The sequence below is a fragment of the Capricornis sumatraensis genome, chromosome 4 (assembly GCF_032405125.1).
Source record: "Capricornis sumatraensis isolate serow.1 chromosome 4, serow.2, whole genome shotgun sequence".
Taxonomy (NCBI): Eukaryota; Metazoa; Chordata; class Mammalia; order Artiodactyla; family Bovidae; genus Capricornis; species Capricornis sumatraensis.
Genome location: NC_091072.1, coordinates 78895001 through 78920109, shown reverse-complemented (window position 1 = coordinate 78920109; position 25109 = coordinate 78895001). Strand labels below are relative to the sequence as shown.

The window sequence follows — 25109 nt, the reverse complement described above, 5'->3', positions numbered from 1 at the left end:
TAACATCATGGTTTTTGGCTCTTAAAAGTTCTGGTAGTAAGTGTTTTTTTACCTCAAGTGTTTGCTTAGGGGAGTTAAAATTAGAAAACTTGCACCTAGTAGCCTTATTGAACGACTTTTTCAGTTTAACCAAACAGCTTTTCACTAGGATAAAGGAAAAAAAGAATTTGGCTGAAGGGAATTTCAGTAAAAGAATAAAGGCTAATCCTGAGCTTTAGCTGTGACTGTTTGAGTAATGAGCAGGAGATAAAGCATCATAAATTGTATTGATGATGTAATTGAAAATAATATATACATCTTTGAAAGATGGCCAGTGACTAAGAAAAAGTGTTGGATATGTTTACTATAATAAATGTACTAGGTATTAAATTTAGTATCACTTTGTGCCAGATAATGTAAATCTAGTTTCTATACTTTGAGAAAAGTAACAGAATCTAAAAAAAAGTGTTTGTACTGTTTTTAGTTGGAGTCGCCTTTATATTGTTATACTTTAGTATAAGATCCAGGAGAAACAGAAAGACAGAAGATGCAAAAGAAGGGATAATTTATGAAGAAACAAAATAGAATTCAGTATGTAAGCAAAGGAGTTAACCCTGGACACGGTGGCTACTCCTGGCTATTATCCAAAGGAAGGAAAAATGATTAATGACAGAAGATGTAATGTAAAGAAAAAGGAAGTTAAGGAAGCTCTAACAGAGTAACAGATTCTTTCAGTAATAGCCCATCCCCCAACCCAGAGATGTAAAAATCACTTAGTTCACAAATTCACGTGAATACAGATGAAGATGAGCTCTAATAAGATTGAAGTTCAGTGTTTAACAAAAGGTGAAAAGTTTTGAGCAGTCTCTGTGGGGAGTGGGTTTGGGTGCAGAAATTAATAAAATGAATTGTGAGTAATAGTTGATAATAGGGATCATTAACTTGGAGATAGACTAATAAACTTTACTGAGCAAGGTATGACAATGTTGAAATAGCTCGGGAAAAGATCTCAGAGTACATGAGTAACAAGATGGGCAAGGTTAAAATGAAAGAAGTTACCACTGCTGCCACTACAACAACTACTACTACTACTGATGATTATGTTGATAATAGCTCTCATTTATTGTTAGTATTTGGCAAATAATTGTACATGTATCACCATATTTAATTGTAACAACCACCCTGAAAGCTAGAATAACAGTAAGTAAAATGAGTTTCGGAGTGAAGTTATTTGCTTAGTTCTTCTACCTGTGGTTGATTGTCCCCAAAGTGTGTTTGGGGAGGAGGGGAGGCAACCTTCATATTGTACATACCAGAAGTGGCATATTTATTACAACAGTTTTTCACAGATGGTGAAAAAGCTTCTTAAGGAAGGACATTCTTTTTATTTGTACAAAGGCATCATATAACCATACAATGGCTGCTGCTGCTGCTGCTAAGTCACTTCAGTCGTGTCTGAGTCTGTGTGACCCCATAGATGGCAGCCCACCAGGCTCCCCTGTCCCTGGGATTCTCCAGGCAAGAACACTGGAGTGGGCTGCCATTTCCTTCTCCAATGCATGAAAGTGAAAAGTGAAAGTGAAGTCGCTCAGTTGTGTCCGACCCTCAGCGACCCCATGGACTGTAGCCTACCAGGCTCCTCCATCCCTGGGATTTTCTAGGCAAGAGTACCGGAGTGGGTTGCTATTTCCTTCTCCTGGGGATCTTCCCAACCCAGGGATCAAACTGGGGTCTCCTGCATTGCAGGCAGATGATTTACCCTCTGAGCCACTAGGGAAACCATTATGGAAAAGAATATGAAGAAGAATATGTATATAACTGAATCACCTGTTGTATACCAGAAACTAACACAATGTTGTAAATCAGCTCTGCTTCAATTAAAAAAAAACAACAAAAAACGTGCACCTCAGTTTTGTTTAAAAAACACAATACAAAGTGAAGACTTAGATGCCTCAGCAGTAAAACACCTACCTGCAGTTCAGGAGATGTGGACTTGATCCCTGGGTCAGGAAATCCACCAGAGAAGGAAATGACAACCCACTCCAATATTCTTGCCTAGGAAATCCCTTGGACAGAGGAGCCTGGTGAGCTACAGGCCATGGGCTCGCAAAGAGTCAGACACAACTTAAGATTAAACAGCAACAACAACTAAAGTGATTGAATCCCAGAAAATTTTTATTTTCATTTGGTTGCCTTTATGAATTTTTCTGATCTTTTTAAATGAATGTGTTGCTTGTTTCAGGGGACCAGGTAGGTTGTTGATAGAAAGGTAGAAGTAAGGGAAATTGTTTAGACACAGTGGTAGACATTAGTGACATCCCACTTCATGTCTTATTCTTCTCCATCTCAGAAAAAAATAAAGTTCCCTGAAAACTCATTATTTTAAGTTGAAATTACATTTATGCCTTTTAAGTCCATATATTCCACTTAGTGGATTTGGAAACCTTAATTTCTTTCCACCTTCATATGATCATTGTAGCCAGCTTCATCACTATTTTAGAACTTCACCTTGTACCATATTCAGTTAAAGTCTGGTTGGTATGACTTAAACAGTTAGATGAATAGAGAGAAAATAGAATTAGGATGAGTGGAAACACCATAGGTAAGAGGGACATAAGAGACCCTATGTTTAGCAAGTAAATTGAGCACTTGAAAATTCCTGTTGTCTTAAAACCACATGCACACAGAGTTGTGTGTGTTGAGTGGTTTAAATTGATTTAAAGAAGGACTAACTTCATCCTTTTTTCTTTTCACCAGTAGATTCATCAATTTTATGTATTGTAAACTTGCTTCACTTAATGTATTGCAAAATAGTTTAAAATAGATAACATTTTGACTCTGACAAGTCATGGTATATTTGGAGTTTGATTTGTGTGTGTGTTTGTCTGGTGTGTGTAAACAGACAAACTTTTCAGTTAATAAATTAATAGTATTTAGGTAAAATCTTAAAAGTACAATGAGAACTGTCTTATAATAGTAGTATTCCAGTCATTATTTCATATTAATGAAATAGCATTACGAGTGAAAGTGTTAGATGCTCAGTTGTGTCCGATTCTTTGTGACCTCATGGACTGTAGCCCACCATGGAATCCTCCAGGCAAGAGTACTGGAGTGGGTAGACATTCCCTTCTCCAGAAGACCTTCCCAACCCAGGGATCAAACCTGGATCTCCCTCATTGCAGGCAAATTCTTTATAACTATTGTTTTGTACTTTTTGACTTCCTTCACCTATTTTATATCCTAACCCCATCTCCTGCCTCTGACAACCACTAGTCTCTTCTCTTTACCTGTGACCTTAGTAGGAGCGTTTGGTTTTTTTTTTTTTTTTTCTTCACCTTCCACATATTAAATGAGTTCATATGATACTTGTCTTTCTTGGTTTGACATATTTCACTTAGCATGATTCCCTTGAGGCTATCCAAATTACAGATGGCAAGATTTTCTCCTTTCTTCATGGCAGTATAATATTTCTCTTTGTACCACATTTTCTTTCCATTCATCTGTTGATGGACCCGTTGTTCAGTCACTAAGTCATGTCCAACTCTTTGCAAACCCATGGACTGCAGCACACCAGGCTTCCCTGTCATTCACTTCTCCCAGAGTTTGCTCAAATTCATGTCCATTGAGTCGATAATGCCACCCAGCCATCTCATCCTCTCTTGCCCCCTTCTCCTCCTGCCCTCAATCTTTCCCAGCATCAGAGTCTTTTCCAATGAGTCAGCTCTTCACACCAGGTGACCAAAGTATTGGAGCTTCAGTTTCGCCATCAGTCCTTCCAGTGATTATTCAGGATTGATTTCCCTTAGAATGGACTGATTTGATCTTTTTGCAGTTGAAGGGACTCTCAAGAGTCTTCTCCAGAACCACAGTTCGAAAGCATTAGTTCTTCAGGGCTAAGCCTTCTTTATGGCCCAACTCTCCCATCTCTACATGACTACTGGAAAAACCATAGCTTTGACTATACCGATCTTTGTCAGCAAAATGATATCTATGCTTTTTAATGCACTGTTTAGGCTTGTCATGGATACTTAGGTGGTTTCTGTATCTTGGCTTTTGTAAATAATGCTACAGTGAACATGGGGGTGTACATATCTTTTCAAGTTAGTGTTTTCATTTATTTGGTAAATATCCATAGTGGGAATTGCTGGATCATATGGTAGTTCTATTTTTAATATTTTGAGAAATCTCTATATTGTTTTTCATAGTAGCCACACCAGTTAACATTCTCGCTAAGGGTGCACAGGGACAGGGGTTTTGTTTTTCTCCATATCCTCACCAACACTTCTTCTTTCTTGTGTTTTTGATAGTAGTCTTCCTAACATATGTGAGGTGACATCTCACTGTGGTTTTGGTATTGATTTCTTCATGTACCTGTATGTCTTCTTTGGAAAAGTGTCTAATTAGAACCTCTATCCATTTTAAAATTTTGGGATTTTTGCTGCTGAGCTGTATGTGTTCCTTATCTACTTTGGATGTTAACCCCTTATGAGATATATGATTTGTAAATATTTTCTCCCATTCAGTACATTGTCCTTTTACTTTGTTGATTGTTTCCATTGCTTTCACAGATGCTTTTTAGTTTGATGTAGTCCCACTTATTTATTTTTGCTTATTTTTGTTTATTGTTGCCTTTGTTTTTGGTATCAGTATCAAATCTGCAAAAATCATTGCTGAAGCCTGTGTTCAGCAACTTAACACTTCTGTTTTCTTCTAGGACTTTTATGATTTCATTCTTTACATTCCAGTCTTTAATCCATTCTGAGTTAATTTTTTCTGGTATGGTATAAAAGAGTAGTTGAGTTTCTTTTCTTTTTTTTTTTTTTTTGCATGTGGCTATGCATTGTTACCAACATTTCTGATTGAAGGCATTGTTTTCTATTTTATATTTTTTTACTTCTTTATATAAACTAATTGATTATATATCCATGATTTTATTTCTGGGCTCTCTGTTCTATGTGTCTGTTTGTATGCAGATACCATACTGTTTTGATTACTATAGCTTTGTAATATAGTTTGAAATTAGGGCCTATGATGCCTCCAACTTTTCATGTTTCTCAGGATTGCTTTAGCTTTTTGGGATCTTTTGTGATTGTGTACAAATGTAAGGATTAATTGTTCTATTTCTGTCAGAAATGCCATTGGAATTTTGGTAAGGAATGCATTTACTCTGTAGATCGCTTTGGGTAGTATGTCACTTTAAACTGTATTAATTCTTTGAATCCATGATAGTTTTATAATAAAACTATCAGAAATTATTTATATAGATGGAATGAAATATGTCAGTTACAATGGTTTTTAACATCATCTTTTATACTTAAGTATTCAGTTCTTTTGATTAAAATTTATTTTTAAATGCCTATCATTTATTTCCTGAAGGAATATTAATTTGAAATATTATGTATGTGCTCCACATCAGAAATTGGCTCAGATATAGACATAGTTATCTGACACCCATAAAAAATTCAATTCTGAGGGAGTTCTGCTATAAACTTTAAAGATATTGACTATATAAATATTTGAGTTAGTAGTTAGTAATTGAAGTCTTTTAATGTAGTCTTTGCTATCTGGATTCCAGTATTCTCTCATTGCCATATAATCTATTTAACAAGGAAGTGGTACAGTATCTGATTTTCTTCATATTTCTGTCCTTGGCCAGGTATACTCAGGTATTTGTATTATTAAACCTCAAGATCTGTAACTGAGTAAGGTATGATGTTGGAGAAACGAGAGACATGACTTCTTAAACATGGATGGACATACAAAATGTGAATTCAACTTAAGAGCCAGACTCACCAAAGTTTATAGCATTTAGATTTTTAGATTGAATATGCTGGAGTTTATTATATATGATATGAAATCTGATAAATGCTTGAGCAGCTTCTGAGAGTACAACAGAGTATGGTATTTGTTTATAAGATTATGTTCTGTTGTGTTTTCAAATGAAATTTTATCTACTTTCAAGAGATTCGTAACTGACTTTTGTTGAAGTTAGGGAAATGAGAGTGAAATATTAAGGTTATATCTAATTATCAGAAGTGTTCAGATCTTTTGAGTATTTGACTTTTAAGTATAAGCAGGAGTTTTAAAAATATTATTTGAAATGATATTTATTTGTACTGTTTTGCTCATTATTTGTTCTGGAGCTTTTGTATTAAGAGAGCAGGTTTTCTATTTTAAAGAACATATCTAAGTGTTAGAACATTTCTACTACTTTTATTTTTTGTAGGTGGTTTCAGACCCCCTCACAGGTTTTCTACCATGCAGCAACTGAACATGGAGGAAAAGACGTATATCCAGGGCAGTGTCTTTGGGAAGGTTGTGAGCCTTTTCAACGACAGAGGTTTTCTTTCATCACTCACTTACAGGTACACTTTCTTAATACTATTGGATTTGTGGCTTATTTGGTTGCATTAGAGATCTTGATGCTTATGTTTTTTACTTCCATTTTCTTAAAAAGGACAAGCACTGTTCAAAGGATGCCCTGCTTGCAGGATTAAAACAAGATGAACCAGGACAAGCAGGAAGTCAAAAATCTTCTACCAAGTAAGGAACATGAGTTTACTTCCTGTTGTGCATTTAAATAAAAGACAAATCAGGAAACCAGGCAAAATAGCAATAAAAGGCAATTCAGCATATCAGGAGACAGGAAACCTGGGTTGTAGTCCAGCTATGTATGTGACCCTGTTCAAAGTGCATAAGTGCCCTAGGAATCACATTTTATATTGGCTGGACCACATGATGTATAAGTACCTTATAGCTCTAATATTTTGATTCCACTTTGTAGACAAGTCATTTGATAGTAATGGCAGATGATCTATGAGAAATGCTTTGTAGATTGGAAATAAATATATGGTTCTGTGTCCTTTGGGAGAGAAGTTGAACATGTACTTGATAATGGCAGAGAGATTTATTCCTACAACTACTCCTGAGGAGAGGCTAAAGTGGCATGTGATCGTACAATGTAAAATGTATATGTCGCATTTACTGTTTGTTATCATTTACCTTTTATTTCCATGAACATTTACAATGACTTGTAGTCAAGTTCTGAGTTGGCTGGATTCCTATAAGGTTCTTATTAGATTTACACAGTATCTCCTATTTTATAGTTTCCAGCTGAGGCCTTTAATTCTAAATAATACAGTCAGCCCTCCAGATCTTCAGGTTCAGCATCTGAGGATTCAACCAACCAGGGATCAAAAATATTTGAAAAAACTTTTTTTCAGGAAATTCTAAAAAGCAAATTTTAATTTGCTATGTACTAGCAGCTGTTTACATATCATTTGCATTGTACTGAGTATATAAGTAATCTGAATGATTTAAAACACACAAGAGGATATGTGTAGGTTATATGCAAATATTGTCATTGCTTGGTATCTGTCTGGGATTGGCTCTAGGATTTTGGTATCCTCAGGGGGTCCTGGAACCAGTCTCCCATGAATACCAAGGGATAGTTGTATTTTAATTATTGTAATATGAAGATAAATTAATTTGTCAACATTTGTTGAGATATTGCTGTGTACTGAACACTATGCCAAACATGATTTAGTCTAACTTCAGAGAACTGAAATTCTAGACAGAACTTCAAGGGTGGGAACGCTGGAAGCTGCTTACATATTTTATTCATCCCATTATTTTTTATTCTCTCCATTACTGTTCATTCCTCAGCTAGGCACTAAAATATGACATGAGGTATACATGACCAAGATATGTTTTGCTGTTCTCAAGTCTGGAGATACAATGAGAGATATAGATAATTCTTATTAAATGGCATCAAATGCACAGGACACTGTGAAAGCCCACCTTCACCAATGTAGGAGACCATAGAAGGCTTTCTGATAGAAAGTGAATCCAAACTGAGATCTATAGAATGAGGCTTTCATAAGCCATAAACATGAGTTTGGATTTACCCTCAAAGCAGTGGCAAGTCACTTTTCTGCCAAATACTTTTTTCTATAATTTTCACTGTGCAGTTGACCCATGAACAACACAGGTATCAACTGGGAGGATCTGCTAACAAGTGGATGTTTGTCACAGTAAATACTGTGGTGCTGCACCATCTCTGGTTGGTTGAGTCCACAGATATGGAACTGCAGGTATGGGGGTTCAAGTGTAAAGTTATATGCGTATTTTTGACTACAGGGAGAGTGGGTACACAAACTCCCATGTTGTTCAAGGGTGAACTGTATTTAATTTGTATTTATTAATGTAGCTTTCAGCCTGCCTGGTGGCTCAGATGGTAAAGAATCTGTCTCCAATGCAGGAGACCCAGGTTCAGTCCCTGAATTGGGAAGATCCCCTGGAGAAGGAAATGGCAACCCACTCCAGTATTCTAGCCTGGTGAATCCCATGGACAGAGTCTGGTGGGCTACAGTTCATGGGGTCACAAAGAATCGGACATGACTGAGTGACTTTCACTTCACTTCTATGTAGCTTAAAATAGTATGCTGCAATATGTTTGATTTTGTTCAAATTTGGAGGGTTATTTTGGTATATCCATTATAATAAAAAATCTTTGTCATTTATACATAAAGTCAGTAATAATTTTTACCTGTGTCAATACATAGATCTTTATCTAGAGAAATCTGTATGTAGATATAGACACAAACTAGCTTACCATTTAGAGATTGCTTTTATGTTAACTTAGTATTCAAAATTAGTTTACACATGTAAAAAAATGCCAGAAATATCCCCACTTTACAGATGTGAAACCTGAAGCACAAAGGGGCAAATTGAATGGTTCAAAGTCATGCAGCCAGTGAGGGGCAGAAACAGGACTTTCTCCCCGAGAGCCAGTTCTCTCACCACTGTTGCCTCAGCAGAATACACCAGATACTGATGCAGTTTTTCTGTGTGGCAAAGGAAACCTAGAGTAGCTTGAATCTCATTTTTATAAAATCTGTCTCTGCAGTCCCTCCATCTTTGCTAAAGGACATTAGAGCTATACTGAAATGATTGACTGAAATTGGTTAATAAAAAATTCTATAAGATAGTAATAGTTTGAAATGTAGTAGTTAGCATAACTTCATGTTATTATCGTATTAGGTTGTCTTTTCCTGGGTGACCTAGACATATACCAGTACACTCTTAGGAGATATATTTTACTTGTAGGTACCATTTAGCAAAACTAATTTGCAGCTCAACTTGTAGACTATTCTTTGTTAACATCTTTACATTGCATTCAAAGATATGAACTCAACTTTTAAGCTATGTTGTATTTATATATATATCAGTTGTACTAGGACATCTGTTGTTTGCTTTAAAGTTGATAGATTGCAAATAAAAGACCACGAACCCTTTTGCCTCAGTTGGCACAAAGAGTAATTATTACTGCTGGGCCACCAGAACTTTTACTCACGCTGTGTCTACCTCGATAACCACGTTCAGGTTTGGCAGGTTAGTCATTTGTTGTCAGTCTGCCTGAACTGTCATGTTAACAGTCTCTTCCTCTCCCTGGTATATTTAGGCAGCCAGCTGTAGGGGGCACAAGCTCAGCTCCTAGAGCACAAAAGGCCATTGTGAATCATCCCAGTGCTGCCCTTATGGCTCTAAGGAGAGGATCAAGAAATCTTGTCTTTCGAGACTTTACAGTAAGTAAGCCTTGGAAGCCTTAACTGTGAAGGTGTGAACACTGTATGATTTAGACCTTTATTCTTTTTCTTTTCTTTTCCTTTTTAAGGATGAAAAAGAGGGACCAATAACTAAACACATCCGACTAACAGCTGCCTTAATATTAAAAAACATTGGTAAATATTCAGAATGTGGTCGCAGGTGAGTAATCTGTTTTCTGTAGTCAGAGTGAATTTTTATTTTACTGTTACCTGTAAGTTTAGATATCTGCGTTGTATTCACTGTTTTTCTCATCAATTTTTGGATGTCCAAAAGCTTATGTCAAAGTAGACTGTCGTAGATTCTTAAAAGCCACAAAAGTGGAAGTTGAAACAACCAAAAGGTGTTCTTGAACTTGTTCAAGTTAAATTTCTTGTTCGTCATAGCATTTAGAGGAAAACGTAGGTCTACCAAAGAACACTTGGGAGTTTACTAGGAGGAAAAAGGAATTGGTTACTTGAATCATGTGGAATTAGAATGGAATTCAGTTTGATAATTGCCGTTTTGATGAAACCATCAAAGTCATAGATATGCTAAGATTCTTGGACTTACGAGAAAACTTAGTATTTTATAAATCTATGGAAACTGGAAACAGCTCTAACTCTTGAGAAAGCAAATGTAGATTTGTCTCCTTTGAACCTTGAAAATAATCTTTTAGTATTCTTCCTCCATCTTCAGCTGACTCAACTTGGGCTCGTTAGTTGGGAAGTCATGCTTTAATGCATCTTGCCTTCCAGACAGTGCTTTGCTCTCCTACTTTTTCTCTTCTCACATGCTGTTAATCGAATCTACCTTGGTTCTCCTCCTCCTATTTTACCTTGTGTTGGATCTTAATAATATTCCTTGTAGTTACATTCCAACTGGACTTTCTGAGCAAAAAAACAGAGGCATCAATTACAAAAAAGCAATTACTTTATATCAAACTTTAAAACTTAGGTAAATTTAAAGTGAATAAAACTTAAGTTTAAAAAAAGTGTTTGCAATAACGAAAGTTACTATATTTCATGAATCGAGTATTCCCACAGAGGAATAAGAAAAAATTCTTAACATTCAAATTAAAAGTAAAGTTTTTTCAGAAAAAGAAATAAGAAGGTTTTGTCACTAGCATCTCCCAATTGCATTTATAGTATCATTTCTTCCTTCCTGTCTCACTATATTTCTCTTCCTACTCCTTCTTTGGCTGCATATCAATTTTAGCCAAATTGAACCACATGAAGATTCCATCCACCCTAGATGTCTTTCATGTCACACTTTTGTATCTTCCCTGGGTTGTGGCCCACTGAGCATCTGCAAGCCTTCCCTAATCCAGCTCAGACCCTGGCGTCTGTGTGCTGCCTTTCCTGTGCTGTGTTCCTCTTCCTCATTGAATCTGTGTTTATAACATTTCTGTTTTATAACATTTCATCTTATGTTTTGTAAGTAGTTTTTCATATGGCTTTCCACCCTACTGTATCTCTCAGATCTAATCTCTTGACTCTATTGTCACTTCCACTGTATAATCATAAGGGATTTGATTTAGGCCACACCTGAATGGCCTAGTGGTTTTCTGTACTTTCTTCAATTTAAGTGTAAATTTTGCAATAAGAAGCTCATGATCTGAGCCACAGTCGGTTCCAGGTCTTGTTTTTGCTGACTGTATAGACCTTCTCCATCTTCAGTATTGACCATCTGGTGACGTCCATATGTAGAGTCACCTCTCGTGTTATTGGAAGAGGGTGTTTGCTATGACCAGTGCTGCATTCTCTTGGCAAAACTCTGTTAGTCTTGGCCCTGCTTCATTTTGTACTCCAAGGGCAAACTTTCCTATTAACTCCAGGTATCTCTTAACTTCCTACTTTTGCATTCCAGTCCCCTATGATAAAGTGGACATCTTTGTTTGGTGTTAGTTCTAGGTCTTTTAGGTCTTCATAGAACTGTTCAGCTTCATCTTTGGCATTAGTGGTTGGGGCATAGGCTTGGATTACTGTGATGGTGAATGGGTTGCCTGGGAAAGGAACTGAGATCATCCTGTCATTTTTGAGACTGCACCCAAGTACTACATTTTGGACTCTTGTTGATTATGGTAATTAGTAGTAATTATGGAGTAATTAAATTACTCCATTTCTTCTAAGGGATTCTTGTCCACAGTAGTAGATATAATGGTCATCTGAATTAAATTCTCCCATTCCAGTCCATTTTAGTTCACTGATAGCTAAAATGTCGATGTTCACTCTTGCCACCTCTTGTTTGACCACATCCAATTTATCTTGATTCATGGACCTAACATTCCAGGTTCCTAACAATATGTTTCTTTACAGCATTGGACTTGACTTTCACCACCAGAAACATCCACAACTGGTCATTGTTTTTGCTTTGGCTCAGCCTCTTTTCTAAAGCTATTTCTCTACTCTTACCCAGTAGCATATTGGACGCCTACTGACTTGAGGGGCTCATCTCTAGTTTCATATCTCTTTGCCTTTTCATATTGTTAATGGGATTCTCAAGGCAAGAATACTGAAGGAGTTTGTCATTCCCTTCTCCAGTAGACCACGTTTTGTCAGAACTCTCCACCATTACCCAACCATCTAGGGTGGCGGATAAGGGTCATTAAGTTACATAAGGCATCCATGTGATCATTTTGGTTAGTTTTCTGTGATGTGGTGTTCATTCTGGAGGCCATAGGATTGCGATTCTTGCTTCTTCTGTTATGGAGGGTGTGACCAAAGCCATCCCAAAGAAAAAGAAATGCAAGAAAGCAAAATGGTTGTCTGAGGAGGCCCTGCAGTTAGCTGAGAAAAGAAAAGAAGTGAAAAGCAAGGAGAAAGAAGAGAAAGATATGCCCAACTGAATGCAGAGCTTCAAAGAATAATAGGGAGAGATAAGAAAGTCTTCTTATGTGAACAGTGCAAAGAAATAGAGGAAAACAATAGAATGGGAACAACTAGAGATCTCTTCTAAAAGAGAGATACCAAGGGAACATTTCATGCAAAATTGGGCTCAATAAAGGACAGAAATGGAATCGACCTAACAGAAGCAGAAGGTATTAAGAAGAGGTGGCAAGAGTACACAGAAGAACTGTATATAAAGGATCTTAACAACTTGGATAACCACAATGGTGGGGTCACTCACCTAGCACCGGATATCCTGGAGTGTGAAGTCAACTGGACCTTAGGAAGCATTGCTATGAACAAAGCTAGTGGAAGTGATGGAATTCCACTGGAACTATTTTAAATCCTAAAAGATGATGCTATTAATGTGCTGCACTCAGTATGCCAGCAAATTTGGAAAACTCAGCAGTGGCCACAGGACTGGAGAAAGTCAGTTTTCATTCCAACCCCAAAGAAAGGCAATGCCAAAGAATGGTCAAACTACCATACAATTGTGCTCATTTCACATGCTAGCAAGATATTGCTCAAAATCCTTCAAGCAAGGCTTCAGCAGTATGTGAATGAAGAACTTCCAGATGTTCAAGCTGGATTTAGAAAAGACAGAGGAACCAGAGATCAAATGCCAGTATCCACTGGATCATAAAAAAAGCTAGAGAATTCCAGAAAAACATCTACTTTCCTTCACTGACTATGTTAAAGCCTTTGACCATGTGGGTCACAACAAACTGTGGAAAATTCTTGAACAAAATGGGAATACTAGATCACCTTTCCTGCTTCCCAAGAAACCTGTATGCAGATCAGGAAGTACCAGTAGAACCAGACATGGAACAATGGACTGGTTTCAAATTGGAAAAGGAGTATGTCATGGCTATAGATTGTCACTCTGCTTATTTAACTTAAAGGCAGAGTACATTATGCGAAATGTCAGACTGGATGAATTACAAGCTGGCATCAAGATTGCCAGTAGAAGTACTACAGCCTCAGATATGTAGATGATACCACCCTAATGGCAGAAAGCAAAGAAGAACTAAAGAGCCTCTTGATGAAAGTGAAAGAGGAGAGTGGAGAAGCTGACTTAAAACTCAACATTCAAAAAACTAAGATCATGGCTTCTGGTCCCATCATTGATGGCAAATAGATGGGACCATCATTCATGACAATAAATGAAAACAATGAAAAACTTTATTGGTGTTGGGCTCCAAAATCATTGCCGATGGTGACTGCAGCCATGAAATTAAAAGACACTTGCTCCTGGAAAGAAAGGGACAAACCTAGACAGCATATTAAAAAGCAGAGATATCACTTTACTGATGAAGGTCGATATAATCAAAGCTACGGTCTTTTTAGTAATCAGGTAGGGACGTGAGAGTTGGACCATAAAGAAGGCTGATTGCTGAAGAATTGATGCTTTTGAACTGTGGCACTGGAGAAGGCTCTTGAGAGTCCCTTGAACAGCAAGGAGATCAAACCAGTTAATCCTAAAGGAAATCAACCCTGAAATATTCATTGGAAGGACTGATGCTGAAGCTAATGCTCCAGTGGTTTGGCAGTCAGATGCAAGGAACCAAATCATGAGAAAAGACCCTGATGCTGGGAAAGACTGAAGGCAGGAGGAGAAGAGGGTGGCAAAAAATGAGATGGTTGGATGGCATCACCAACTCAATGGGGATGAGTTTGAGCAAACTCCTGGAAATGGTGAAGAAAAGGGAAGCCTGACTTACTGCAGTCTATTGAGTCACAAAGAATCAGACACAACTTAGCAAGTGAACAACAATGTCCCCCTTATTGACCTAACTACACATTTTCTCTGAGTAATCTTTTAACCTGCACACCTTCAGTACAGTGCCCAATACAGTAAGAAATCATTCCTACTTCCTCCTTATTCTTGAAGACTCAGCTCAGGTCACCTCTTCCTTTCCTGAATTTCCCTCACTACCCACCCTTGACCTAAGGTGCCTCCTCCAGATTGCATGTTATTATTTACATGATGAGATCTGTGAAAGCAGGAGCTGAACATTTATTTTGGTTTTTGTGTTCTTAGTGCCTAGCATAATGTTGGGAATATAATAGCGATTCAATAAATATTTTATTGATAGTTTTTCATAGAGTTCTGATCTGGAATTTGCGTGGACAATTGAAGTTCTGAAAATAAATTTAAAACTTTTTCCTCACATTCAAGTTGCTCATTCTTAGGTTTACAGCAAAGCCACTTTGGCTACATTTCATTATTGAACCAAAAGTTTTCATTTTATTGTTTTTGTTTTGTTGTTGATTTTGTTATTTTATTTAACTCTAAACCTTCCAGATGTCTTTTGGCATCTTCATTTGCTATGATCCTAGAATAGTAGAAGGAAAAGAATTAAAGAAATCGAATAAATTCTTTCCATTCACCCTCCCAGTCTGGATTGAAATCTCCATATAGGATGTCTGTTGAATACCTCCAGGGATGAGAAGTTTTGGTAGAGCAGGCAGGCAGATTCTTTACCATATACAGGGAAGTCCCTGGAATACTGACAGAATCTGGCAAAACCCATAGATGTAAGGAATAGAATATAAGAAATCAGAAGATAATTCTCTGTTGATATATGGAATCTCTGGTGGAATATGTTACAAGGTGTGATTTAAAAAAAAAAAAACTAAAGCAAATTATATTTGCAATAAGAAAACCACAGGTCAACAGGAAGATACATGGAAATTTACTTTCATTTTATAGTACAGTATACTGAAGAGTATGAAATGTTCACATTTTTAAAATTTGGAAATCTGGTTGTTTGAATAATGTAGACTGTTTAAACACAGTTTATCTCCTTTCTGATTAAACTTGAGCTTTGGAGAATTGCAGTATATTTCTCTTCTTTTTGATGTATTTATCTTTTATCTGTGTAATGCGTGTTGTTGGTGTTGTTCAGTCGCTAAGTCATTCTGATTCTTTGTGACCCCATGGATTGCAGCATGCCAGGCTCCTCTGTCCCCTACTGTCTCCTGGAGTTTGCTCAAATTTATGTCTGTTGAGTTGGTGATGCTATCTAACCATCTTGTTTAAAAATAAAATGATTTTTATTCACTAATCATGAATGATCTGAAAAAAAAATGAACAGTTCTGTTTACAGTAAATCAGAAGAATAAAATATTTAATCATATTAACCAAGGAGGTAAAGACTTATACCATGAGAACTTTACATTGCTGAAAGAAGTTAAAGATGTATAGAAATGGTAAGACATCCTTTGTTCATCACTTAGAAGGCTTAATATTAGTAAAATGTCAGTAATACCCAAAGAAATCTACAGATTCAGTGCAACCCCTATCAAAATTTCAATGTTTTTTGTAGAAATAGAAAAATTTGTTCAAAAATTCATATGGTATCTCAAGGAACCTTGAATTGCAAAACTGTCTTGAAAAAGAGGAACAAAGTTAGAGGACTCACACTTCCTGATTTCAGATTTTTCTGCAAAGCTATAGTAATCAAAAGCATACACTGTCCTTAGTGACATAAAGACAGACATACTGACCAATGGGGCAGACTGGAGAGGCCAGACATAAGTCCTTGCATATATGGCCAAATGATTTTCTATAAGGTAATGCCGGTTCTCTATTAAATGAGAAAAAGATAGTCTTTTCAACAAATGGAATTGGGAAAACTGGAAATTCACAGGCAAAAGAATGAAGCTTAACCCTTATCTAAACACTACATGCAAAAATTAACCCAAAATGCATCAAAGAGACAAAACTAAAATTCTTAGAAAAAGCCTCATGATGTTGGATTTGGCAGTTATTCTTGGATATGGCACTAAAGGCATGGGAAACAGAAGAAAAAATAATTTAAATCTTATCAAAATTAGAAAAATTGTGTGTCAGAGGACAGTATTAACAGAATAAACAGTCAACAGGATGATAGAGAAGAATTACAAATCTGCTAAGGGGGTGAATATTTCAGACTATATAAGGAACTCCTAAAATTCAACAACAAAAAGCAAGCAAACCAAATCAGAAATGGGCAAAGGACTTGAATAGAAATTTCTATGAAGAAGATAAATAAATGGCCAATAAGCACATAAAAAGATGCTCAACATTACTAATCATTCAGTTTAGTTCATTTGCTCAGTCATGTCCTACTCTGTGTGACCCCATGAATTGCAGCACACCAGGCCCCGCTGTCCATCACCAACTTCCGGAGTTGACTCAAACTCATGTCCATCGAGTTGGTGATGCCATCCAGCCATCTCATCCTCCATAGTCCTCTTCTCCTCCTGCCCCCAATCCCTCCCAGCATCAGGGTCTTTTCCAATGAGTTAACTCTTCACATGAGGTAGCCAAAGTATTGGAGCTTCAGCTTTAGCATCAGTCCTTCCAATGAACATCCAGGACTGATCTCCTTTAGAATGGACTGGTTGGATCTCCTTGCAGTCCAAGGGACTCTCAAGAGTCTTCTCCAACACCACAGTTCAAAAGCATCAATTCTTGGGCACTCAGCTTTCTTCACAGTCCAACTCTCACATCCATACATGACCACTGGGAAAACCATAGCCTTGACTAGATGCTACCTTGTTGGCAAAGTAATGTCTCTGCTTTTTAACATGCTGCCTAGGTTGGTCATAACTTTCCTTCCAAGGAGTAAGCGTCTTTCAATTTCATGGCTGCAGTCACCATCTGCAGTGATTTTGGAGCCCCAAAAAATAAAGTCAGACAGTGTTTCCACTATTTCCCTATCTATTTGCCATGAAGTGATGGGACCAGATGCCATGATCTTAGTTTTCTCAATGTTGAGCTTTAGGCCAACTTTTTCACTCTCCTCTTTCACTTTCATCAAGGGGCTCTTTAGTTCCTCTTCGGTTTCTACCATAAGGGTGGTGTCATCTGCATATCTGAGGTTATTGATATTTCTCCCAGCAATCTTGATTCCAGCATGTGCTTCTTCCAGCCTAGCATCTCTCATGGTGTACTCTGCATGTAAGTTAAAAAAGCAAGGTGACAGTATACAGCCTTGATGTACTCCTTTCCTATTTGGAACCAGTCTGTTGTTGCATGTCCAGTTCTAACTGTTGCTTCCTGACCTGCATACAGATTTCTCAAGAGGCAGGTCAGGTGGTTTGGTATTCCCATCTCTTTCAGAATTTTCCACAGTTTAGTGTGATCCACACAGTCAAACGTTTTGGCATAATCAATAAAGCAGAAATAGATGCTTTTCTGGAACTCTCTTGCTTTTTCAATGATCCAGTGGATGTTGGCAATTTGATCTCTGGTTCCTCTGCCTTTTCTAAAACCAGCTTGAACATCTGGAAGTTCACGGTTCATGTATTGCTGAAGCCTGGCTTGGCGAATTTTGAGCATTACTTTACTAGCGTGTAAAGATGCTCAACATTACTAATCATTCAGTTCAATCATTAGGAAAATGCAAATCAAAACCACAATAACATACCACTTCATACCTATTAGGATGGCTTTTATTAAAAACAAAAAACTGAAAACAAGTGTTGGCAAGGATGTGGAAAAATTGGAACCTTTGCGCATTGCTCATGGAAATATAAAATGATACGGTCACTGTGGAAAGCAATATGTCTTTTCCTCAAAAAATTAAACATTTCAGGACTGCCCTGGTGGTGAACCTGTATAGGACTCCACCTGCCAGTGCAGGGGACACAGGTTTGATCCCTGGTCTGTGAAGATCCCGCATACCAAGGAGCAACTAAGCTCATTCACCGCAACTACTGAGCCCCTGTGCTAGAGCCCACGAGATGCTACCACTGAGCCCACGCACCACCGCTGACTGAAGCCTGACCCTCTCGGCCTGTGAGCCACTAACGAGCCCCTTATGCTGCAGCCACTGAAGCTCATCCGCCCGGAGCCTGTGCTCTGCAGCCAGAGAAGCAGTGAGAAGCCGTGTGCTGCAGCTGGAGAGCAGCCCCTGCCCACTGCAGCGAGAGAAAGTGTGCGCAGCAGTGAAGGCCAGCACCCCCTGAAGTGAAGAAATAAAAATAAGCTTAAAATAAAACATTTTATCTAGCAGTTTCACTTTTGGGTATATACACAAAATAACTTAAAGCAGGGGATTGAACAGATACAGTCATTCACCATTTTCATAGCAGCATTATTTATGATAGCCAGAAGGTAGAAGCGTTCCCACATGTCCGTCAGTCATGAATGGATAGCTAAAAGGTGTGTGCACACAGTGGGGCATTGGAGTATTATTCGGCCTTCATAAAGAATGCAGCTCTGATGTATGCTACAGCATGAGTAAACCCTGAAGACACTGTGTATTGTGAAATAAACCAGACACAAAATGACAATTTTTGTTTGCTTCCACTCATATAAGGCAATTGGAAGAATCAAATAGAAGGTAGAACAGCAACAGCCCTCAGCAAGGCTTGGGGAGGGAGGCAGTGGGGAATTCTTACTGGTTGTGGGAAGATGGAGAATTTGTGGAGATGGATGGGGGTAATAGTTTCACAAGTGTGTGTGTATTTAGTGCCAGTGAGCTGAACACTTAAAAATGACTAAAATAGTAAACTTCGTATTGTGTGTATTTTACCACAATTTAAAACTGAGAACAACAAAGGAAGGACTTAGGGAAAATGTAGAGTGGCTGCTAATGAGTATTAGGTTTCTTTTTTGGGGTGATGAAAATATACTAAAATTGATGGTGATGGTTGCCCAATCCTGGTAATATACTGAATACCAATGGCACCCCACTCCAGTATTCTTGCCTGGAAAATCCCATGGACGGAGGAGCCTGGTAGGCTGCAGTCCATGGAGTCGCTGAGAGTTGGACACGACTCAGTGACTTCACTTCACTTTCACTTTTCACTTTCATGCATTGGAAAAGGAAATGGCAACCCACTTCAGTGTTCTTGCCTGGAGAATCCCAGGGACGGAGGAGCCTGGTGGGCTGCCGTCTATGGGGTTGCACAGAGTCAGACATGACTGAAGCAACTTAGCAGCAGCAGCAGCAGCATATACTTTAAACAGGTGAATTATGTGGTGTATGAATTATATCTCAATAAAGCTGTTACTTATAACAGACTGTTTATTAATACTCCCCATACCCACCTCCAAGAGACAGCTTTCAACAAGTTGAGTTTATTTTTCAGGCTCTTCGCCTCCATGTTTCTAAGTAGCATGTTTATATTACTGTTCCTTAAGGGACCTGTTTTTCACTTTACCTGTTGATCCTCTTTGTATGCAGCCGTTAAAACCTGTCCTCTTCCCGCCTTTTTCTTTCCTCATAATTGTTACATCTTATATCAGTATTGTTTTATTCTTTGATGCTGAGCCATGTGCTACTGTTTCACATTTCTTTTTTCTTTTTTTCTGGGGTTAATGATTGTCTTGCTTCCTGATTAGCTTTTCATAGGCCTAATGATGATTTTTTCATATACTTCAATCAGTATGTTTCAAGCCTGTGTATAAGCTACCTAAAAACTTAAGCATAGTTGTAAACCTCTGTCAGTTCTGCATTTTTTCCATTTGGAAACTGGCCTTGGCAGTCTGGAGAGCTTGCTTCATTGGCCTGGACGACAGCTGTCCTTGGGAATTCCTTCTTTGTTGAACCTTTTCTTAAAAAAAATATTTAGTAATCTCTCTATATTCACATGCTCAGGGTGAATTCACCCCTAAGCCCTGAAACAACAACAAAAATATATTACTTAGATGTTTTATAATTTTGGTGTCCGAAATAAAGACAAATAGAAAACTATGTCAAAACATTAAAAAGTTGCAAATTTTCATTAAAAGTATTTACATTTGTATCCTAATGCCAAATTTACAGATAATTCTTTTAAATAGAATACTCTGAAATATGAAAATAATAAAAAAAATTGTTAAATATCCACAACATATTCATGAATGAAATTCCAGATATTAGTTACTATTCCAAGTTTAGATATTTAAGAATGGCCAAGGCAGCTTACAGTTCCTTGTTACTTTTTTATCCTTTATTCTTGGTTCCTTAATAGCGTGCTGCTGCTGCTAAGTCACTTCAGTTGTGTCCGACTCTGTGCGACCCCATAGACGGCACCCCACCAGGCTCCCCCGTCCCTGGGATTCTCCAGGCAAGAACACTGAAGTGGGTTGCCATTTCCTTCTCCAATGCATGAAAGTGAAAAGTGAAAGTGAAGTCGCTCAGTCGTATCTGACTCTTAGCGACCCCATGGACTGCAGCCTACCAGGCTCCTCCATCCTTGGGATTTTCCAGGCAAGAGTACTGGAGTGGGGTGCCACTGCCTTAGGATATAACTCTGTAAACCTTTTAAATGGCCACTGATCACTGCCAGGGATCATTTAAACATAAACACATGATTCTTCTGTAACCAGCAAGATCAACCTATTAAATGCAATCAATTTTATCAGTCACTAAAAACTAAGTGTTTTTACAAACATCTTGTTTACAATATATAGAAAACATTACATGTATGTTTCTTAAAATTTTTGATTGGAGAGAAAAGGATAATTTCTTGGTTAACTTTTCTCTTTCCATTTAAAGGAGTGTTTTATGTGTACTTCAGCAACGGGTTAGAAGGTCATGGCAACACCTTTTTGAACCAGGAAGAATCATTTCGTAATTAGCTTGACATCCGTACTCTCTTCCATCTAGTAAAGTTTTACATTATCTTTTCTCCCGTACTTTTAAATTTTTCAGCAGTATATTTTTGAAGGTAATTCTCTTCATCAGTACTTTGAGTCAACCACATGAGAAAGTATTAGTTCACTGAAAGCAGAGACTAGATAAGCTCACTGTCACTAACGTACCAGGAGGTACCTTGCTCAAGTAACTGTTAGGGTTTTTTATTATATATTCTGTTGTTTTACATGGTTTGAAAGTAAAGTCCCTTACATTAACTGTATGGTACAAATTGCATCAGTTCCATGAGTTTCTAGTGGGCATTCACGAAGCCTGCCTGTCACACACTCAGGCAGAAGGCATACCCTTGGGCACAGGCCAGGCACAGATGGGAGGGGCAACCTTCTTTGGGTCTCTAGTGGGCTGGGCACCTGCGGATCACAGGCTTGGACTCGAAGATGGCCTTTCCAAGCACGTTTGGACAAATGCTGACTTTTCCCTATAGCTACCTGGCTCTGAAGTGGGGCAAGCCACTTCCACAGGCTGAGGGGGTTGGTTCAGTTGGGGGCTGGTGAGCAGAGGTTTGGTTTCACTATTTTACTTGGCTTTTTATTAAAGTATGATATAACGTGTTGGAGAAAGAACATACAGTTCCAGTTTCCACAGATCCCACCAGGTCAGGGTGATGGGCCAAGCAGAGGCTCACAGGCTCCTTTGAATGTTACACAGGATGGAGGTTGCTCCGTCTGCCCCAGGGGCTTAAGGAAGGGCCTTTCTGACTGAAATACCTGAAACCTTTTTTTCTTGAATCCTACTTACTTCTTTTACTTGATTTACTCTCTCATGTGGTAAGGCACCTCCTCCATAATTTCAAGGCCCTACATGTATGAAAATATTTTTGGTTTACCCTTACTCCTAAGTTTGGTTAGATTATAGAAATCTAGATTGAAAAATCGCTTTCCTTTAAAAATCTGAGGACGCTGCCTTACTGTCTTCTTAGCATGCAGCTTTGCTGTTTAGAAGTCAGGGACATTCTGGTTCCCATTCCTTTGAATGGGATCTATTTTCTCCCTTGGGAGCTGTTGGGTCTTGTCTTTTCCCCTCCCAATTTCTGATATTCTGAAATTTCATGATGCTTTGTCTTGGTGTGGTTTGTTGCTGTGGTTGAAGTGGGCATTTCATTTCAGTGGGTCCTTTCAGTCAGGAGATTCATGTCCTTCAATAATGGGAAACTCTCAAATGTCTCTTTTTATGATTCCCTGTTCTCCATTGTCTATTCCCATTTCTAGAACTTCTGGCATTTTTTGGATAATAGACCCTTGTAGGGTGACCCTCTGATTTTCTTTTCTTTTATTTATTTTTGTCTGTTTAATCTATTTTCTGGAAATTTCCTTGATTTATCTTCGAATCTATTTATGCTTCACCTCTCATGCTTTAAATTATGAAAGTTCAAAGTTGCCAGTTGCTGTTTTGTAGCATTCTGTTCATAGATTGAATACAGTGCTTGCTCATCTCTCTCTGAAGATATTACCAGTATTTTTTATATAATTATTGGGCTTCCCTGTTGGCTCTTGGTAAAGAATCTGCCTGCAGTGAAGGAGACGCAGGAGACCCAGGGGTCAGGAATATCCCCTGGAGGAGGAAATGGCTACCCACTCCAATATTCTTAGTTGAAAAATTCCATGGACAGAGGAGCCTGGCAGGGTACAGTCCAAAGGGTCAGACATGACTGAGCCCGCTGATCTGTTTATTGTTGGCTTTGATGGGTCTTTGCTGCTGCACAGGCTCTTCTCTAGTTGTGTGAGGCAGGGTCTACTCGCTCTGGTTGCGGTGTGCAGACTTCTCCTTGTGGTGGCTTCTCTTGTGGCGCACAGCCTCTAGGGCGCATGCGCGTCAGTCGTGGCAGCTCTGGAGCACATGTTCTAGAGTCGGATGCACGGGCCTTGTTGCTCTGCAGCGTGTGGAGTCTTCCAGACCAGGGATCAAGCTCGCACCTCCCATGTTGGCAAGCAGATTCTTACCCACCGCGCCACTAGATGCACGGGCCTTGTTGCTCTGCAGCGTGTGGAGTCTTCCAGACCGGGGATCAAGCTCGCATCTCCCACGTTGGCAAGCAGATTCTTATCCACTGCGCCGCTCGATGCACGGGCCTTGTTGCTCTGCAGCATGTGAAGTCTTCCAGATCAGGGATCAAACTCGCATCTCCCACGTTGGCAAGCAGATTCTTATCCACTGCGCCGCTAGGGAAGCCTGAAGATACTGCCAGCATTGTTGAATTTTCTTTGGCTCCTAGTATGGTTGCTGTTTACTCAGAATCTCGAATGTTTGGGACTGGGGGCTTCATGCTGTATTTTAAGAATGAAATACTGCCAGCTTCCTGGAAGCTCTGGGTGCATAATCCCCACATGTCACTGATGATTGCCATTCTAGGCTGCTCCCTGATGAGCTAGTTTGCTTCCTTGAAACCCCTCACGTATCAGTCTCTATCGAGATTGTTTCTCCAGGGAAGAATCTTTGATTTTCTTGCCTTTAGAAATGAGCAACTTGAGGGAAAGTCTGTGAGGGCCTGCATTCTGGAAACAGAATTGGGGGTGGAGTGGTGAGGAGGATCTCACCATGCTGGAGTGTGTTCACTTTCCTTCACACTGTCTGTCTCTGTAAGTCCTAAACTTTTTTGAGTTAGTTTAATCCTACTTAGAAGTTACTTCTTACCTGTTAAGTGCATTAAAATAACACAATGTTTATCTTTTATTAAACACATCAAAAAGATAAAGGAACTTTTGAAATTTTAAGTTGAAAGAATATATAGTAAAGGGCATATTTCATTTTTTATCTAGTGAGTGCTTATTTAATCCTTTAACCTAACCCCCCAAAATAAATGATATTAATTTTTATAAAAAATGAACTTGTTACTTTAAAATCATCCTAGTGATTTAATTTTAGTCTTTCTAGTTTCATCTATGCAACATAAAAATAAAACAATACATTTTTACATGTGACTTTATCGGTTTAGAAAATATGACTTTATTAAGTTTTTTAAAGTAAAAGCTTTTTGCTTTGTCAAAACATTCATTATAGAGGAAATAATTTGATTACACTTAGTATTTTTAAATGGACTTTGTATGACTATTTTTTCCAGAAAATAAAGTTGTAGACATTTTATAGTTCATTTAAAAATTTGTTAACCTAAAGAAAAGTTAAAAAGAAGTGTGAGGCTCAATAAACTATCACAGAGTGAACCACCCACATAACCAACCATCCAAATTATGAAATTGGTCAACACTAGTACCACAGTGTCCCTCTGTGTGTCCCCTGCCCCCAGTCTTTACCCCATCGTCATCTGTGGGAGCACTGTCCTGATCATAGGTTAACTTCACCGGATTCTGAATTTTCTATAAGTAGAATCATTTAATATTTTTTTTTCTTGTGCTCGTTTGCTTTTTCTCTCAGTGGTGGTAGTGACATTCGCTCATGCTGCGTGTGTATATACTGCTATGTACGTATAGCAGTGTAGAGTTCTGTTGTATGAATATACTCAAATTTCTTTTTTCCATTCTATTTGTGATGGCATCTGAGTTGTTTCCAGTTCAGGACTATTAAGAATAATGCTGCCATGAACATTCTGTGAACATTTTCTGGCCATATTTGTACATATTTCTGTTTTTATGAAAGACTGGTGATTCATTGACTCTTTTGTACAAAACGAATGATTCTAAAGAAGTTTTACCAGTTTACACTCCCTCCAGTATTGTATGAGTGAGTTTCAGTTGCTCCACATACTTGCCAACATTTGCTGTTGTAATTTTAATATTTAATTTTAGCCATTCTTTTGGGTGTGTGGTGTATATACACATATGGAAATTATAAAAGCAAATACCCAAATAGCCAAAAAATGTATGAAAAGATGCCCAACTTGTTAGTCATCAATCTCAGTTTTTTAAAATAATTTTACATCTTTGTTTTGTTTTACTTTGCTTTGCTATGGTAAAAATGACTATAATCCCCATATGTTAAATTCTGGCTTTGAATTTCTTTGTCTATTCCCATAAATTGCTTCCTTACATTGTTTTTCATTCAGAATTTAGAAGTCTTCATCTCCCTT

At 38.1% G+C, this 25109-nt stretch overlaps 1 protein-coding gene across 1 annotated transcript in view; it reads left to right on the top strand.

The window, feature by feature from the left end:
* ARID2 (AT-rich interaction domain 2) overlaps positions 1 to 25109 on the top strand; it is a 205377-nt gene that overhangs the window by 177341 nt on the left and 2927 nt on the right. The window contains exons 17-20 of the mRNA XM_068971015.1: positions 6206 to 6344; positions 6437 to 6522; positions 9443 to 9566; positions 9656 to 9747. Coding sequence (XP_068827116.1) covers positions 6206 to 6344; positions 6437 to 6522; positions 9443 to 9566; positions 9656 to 9747 — 441 coding nt within the window. The remainder of the gene's footprint in view (positions 1 to 6205; positions 6345 to 6436; positions 6523 to 9442; positions 9567 to 9655; positions 9748 to 25109) is intronic.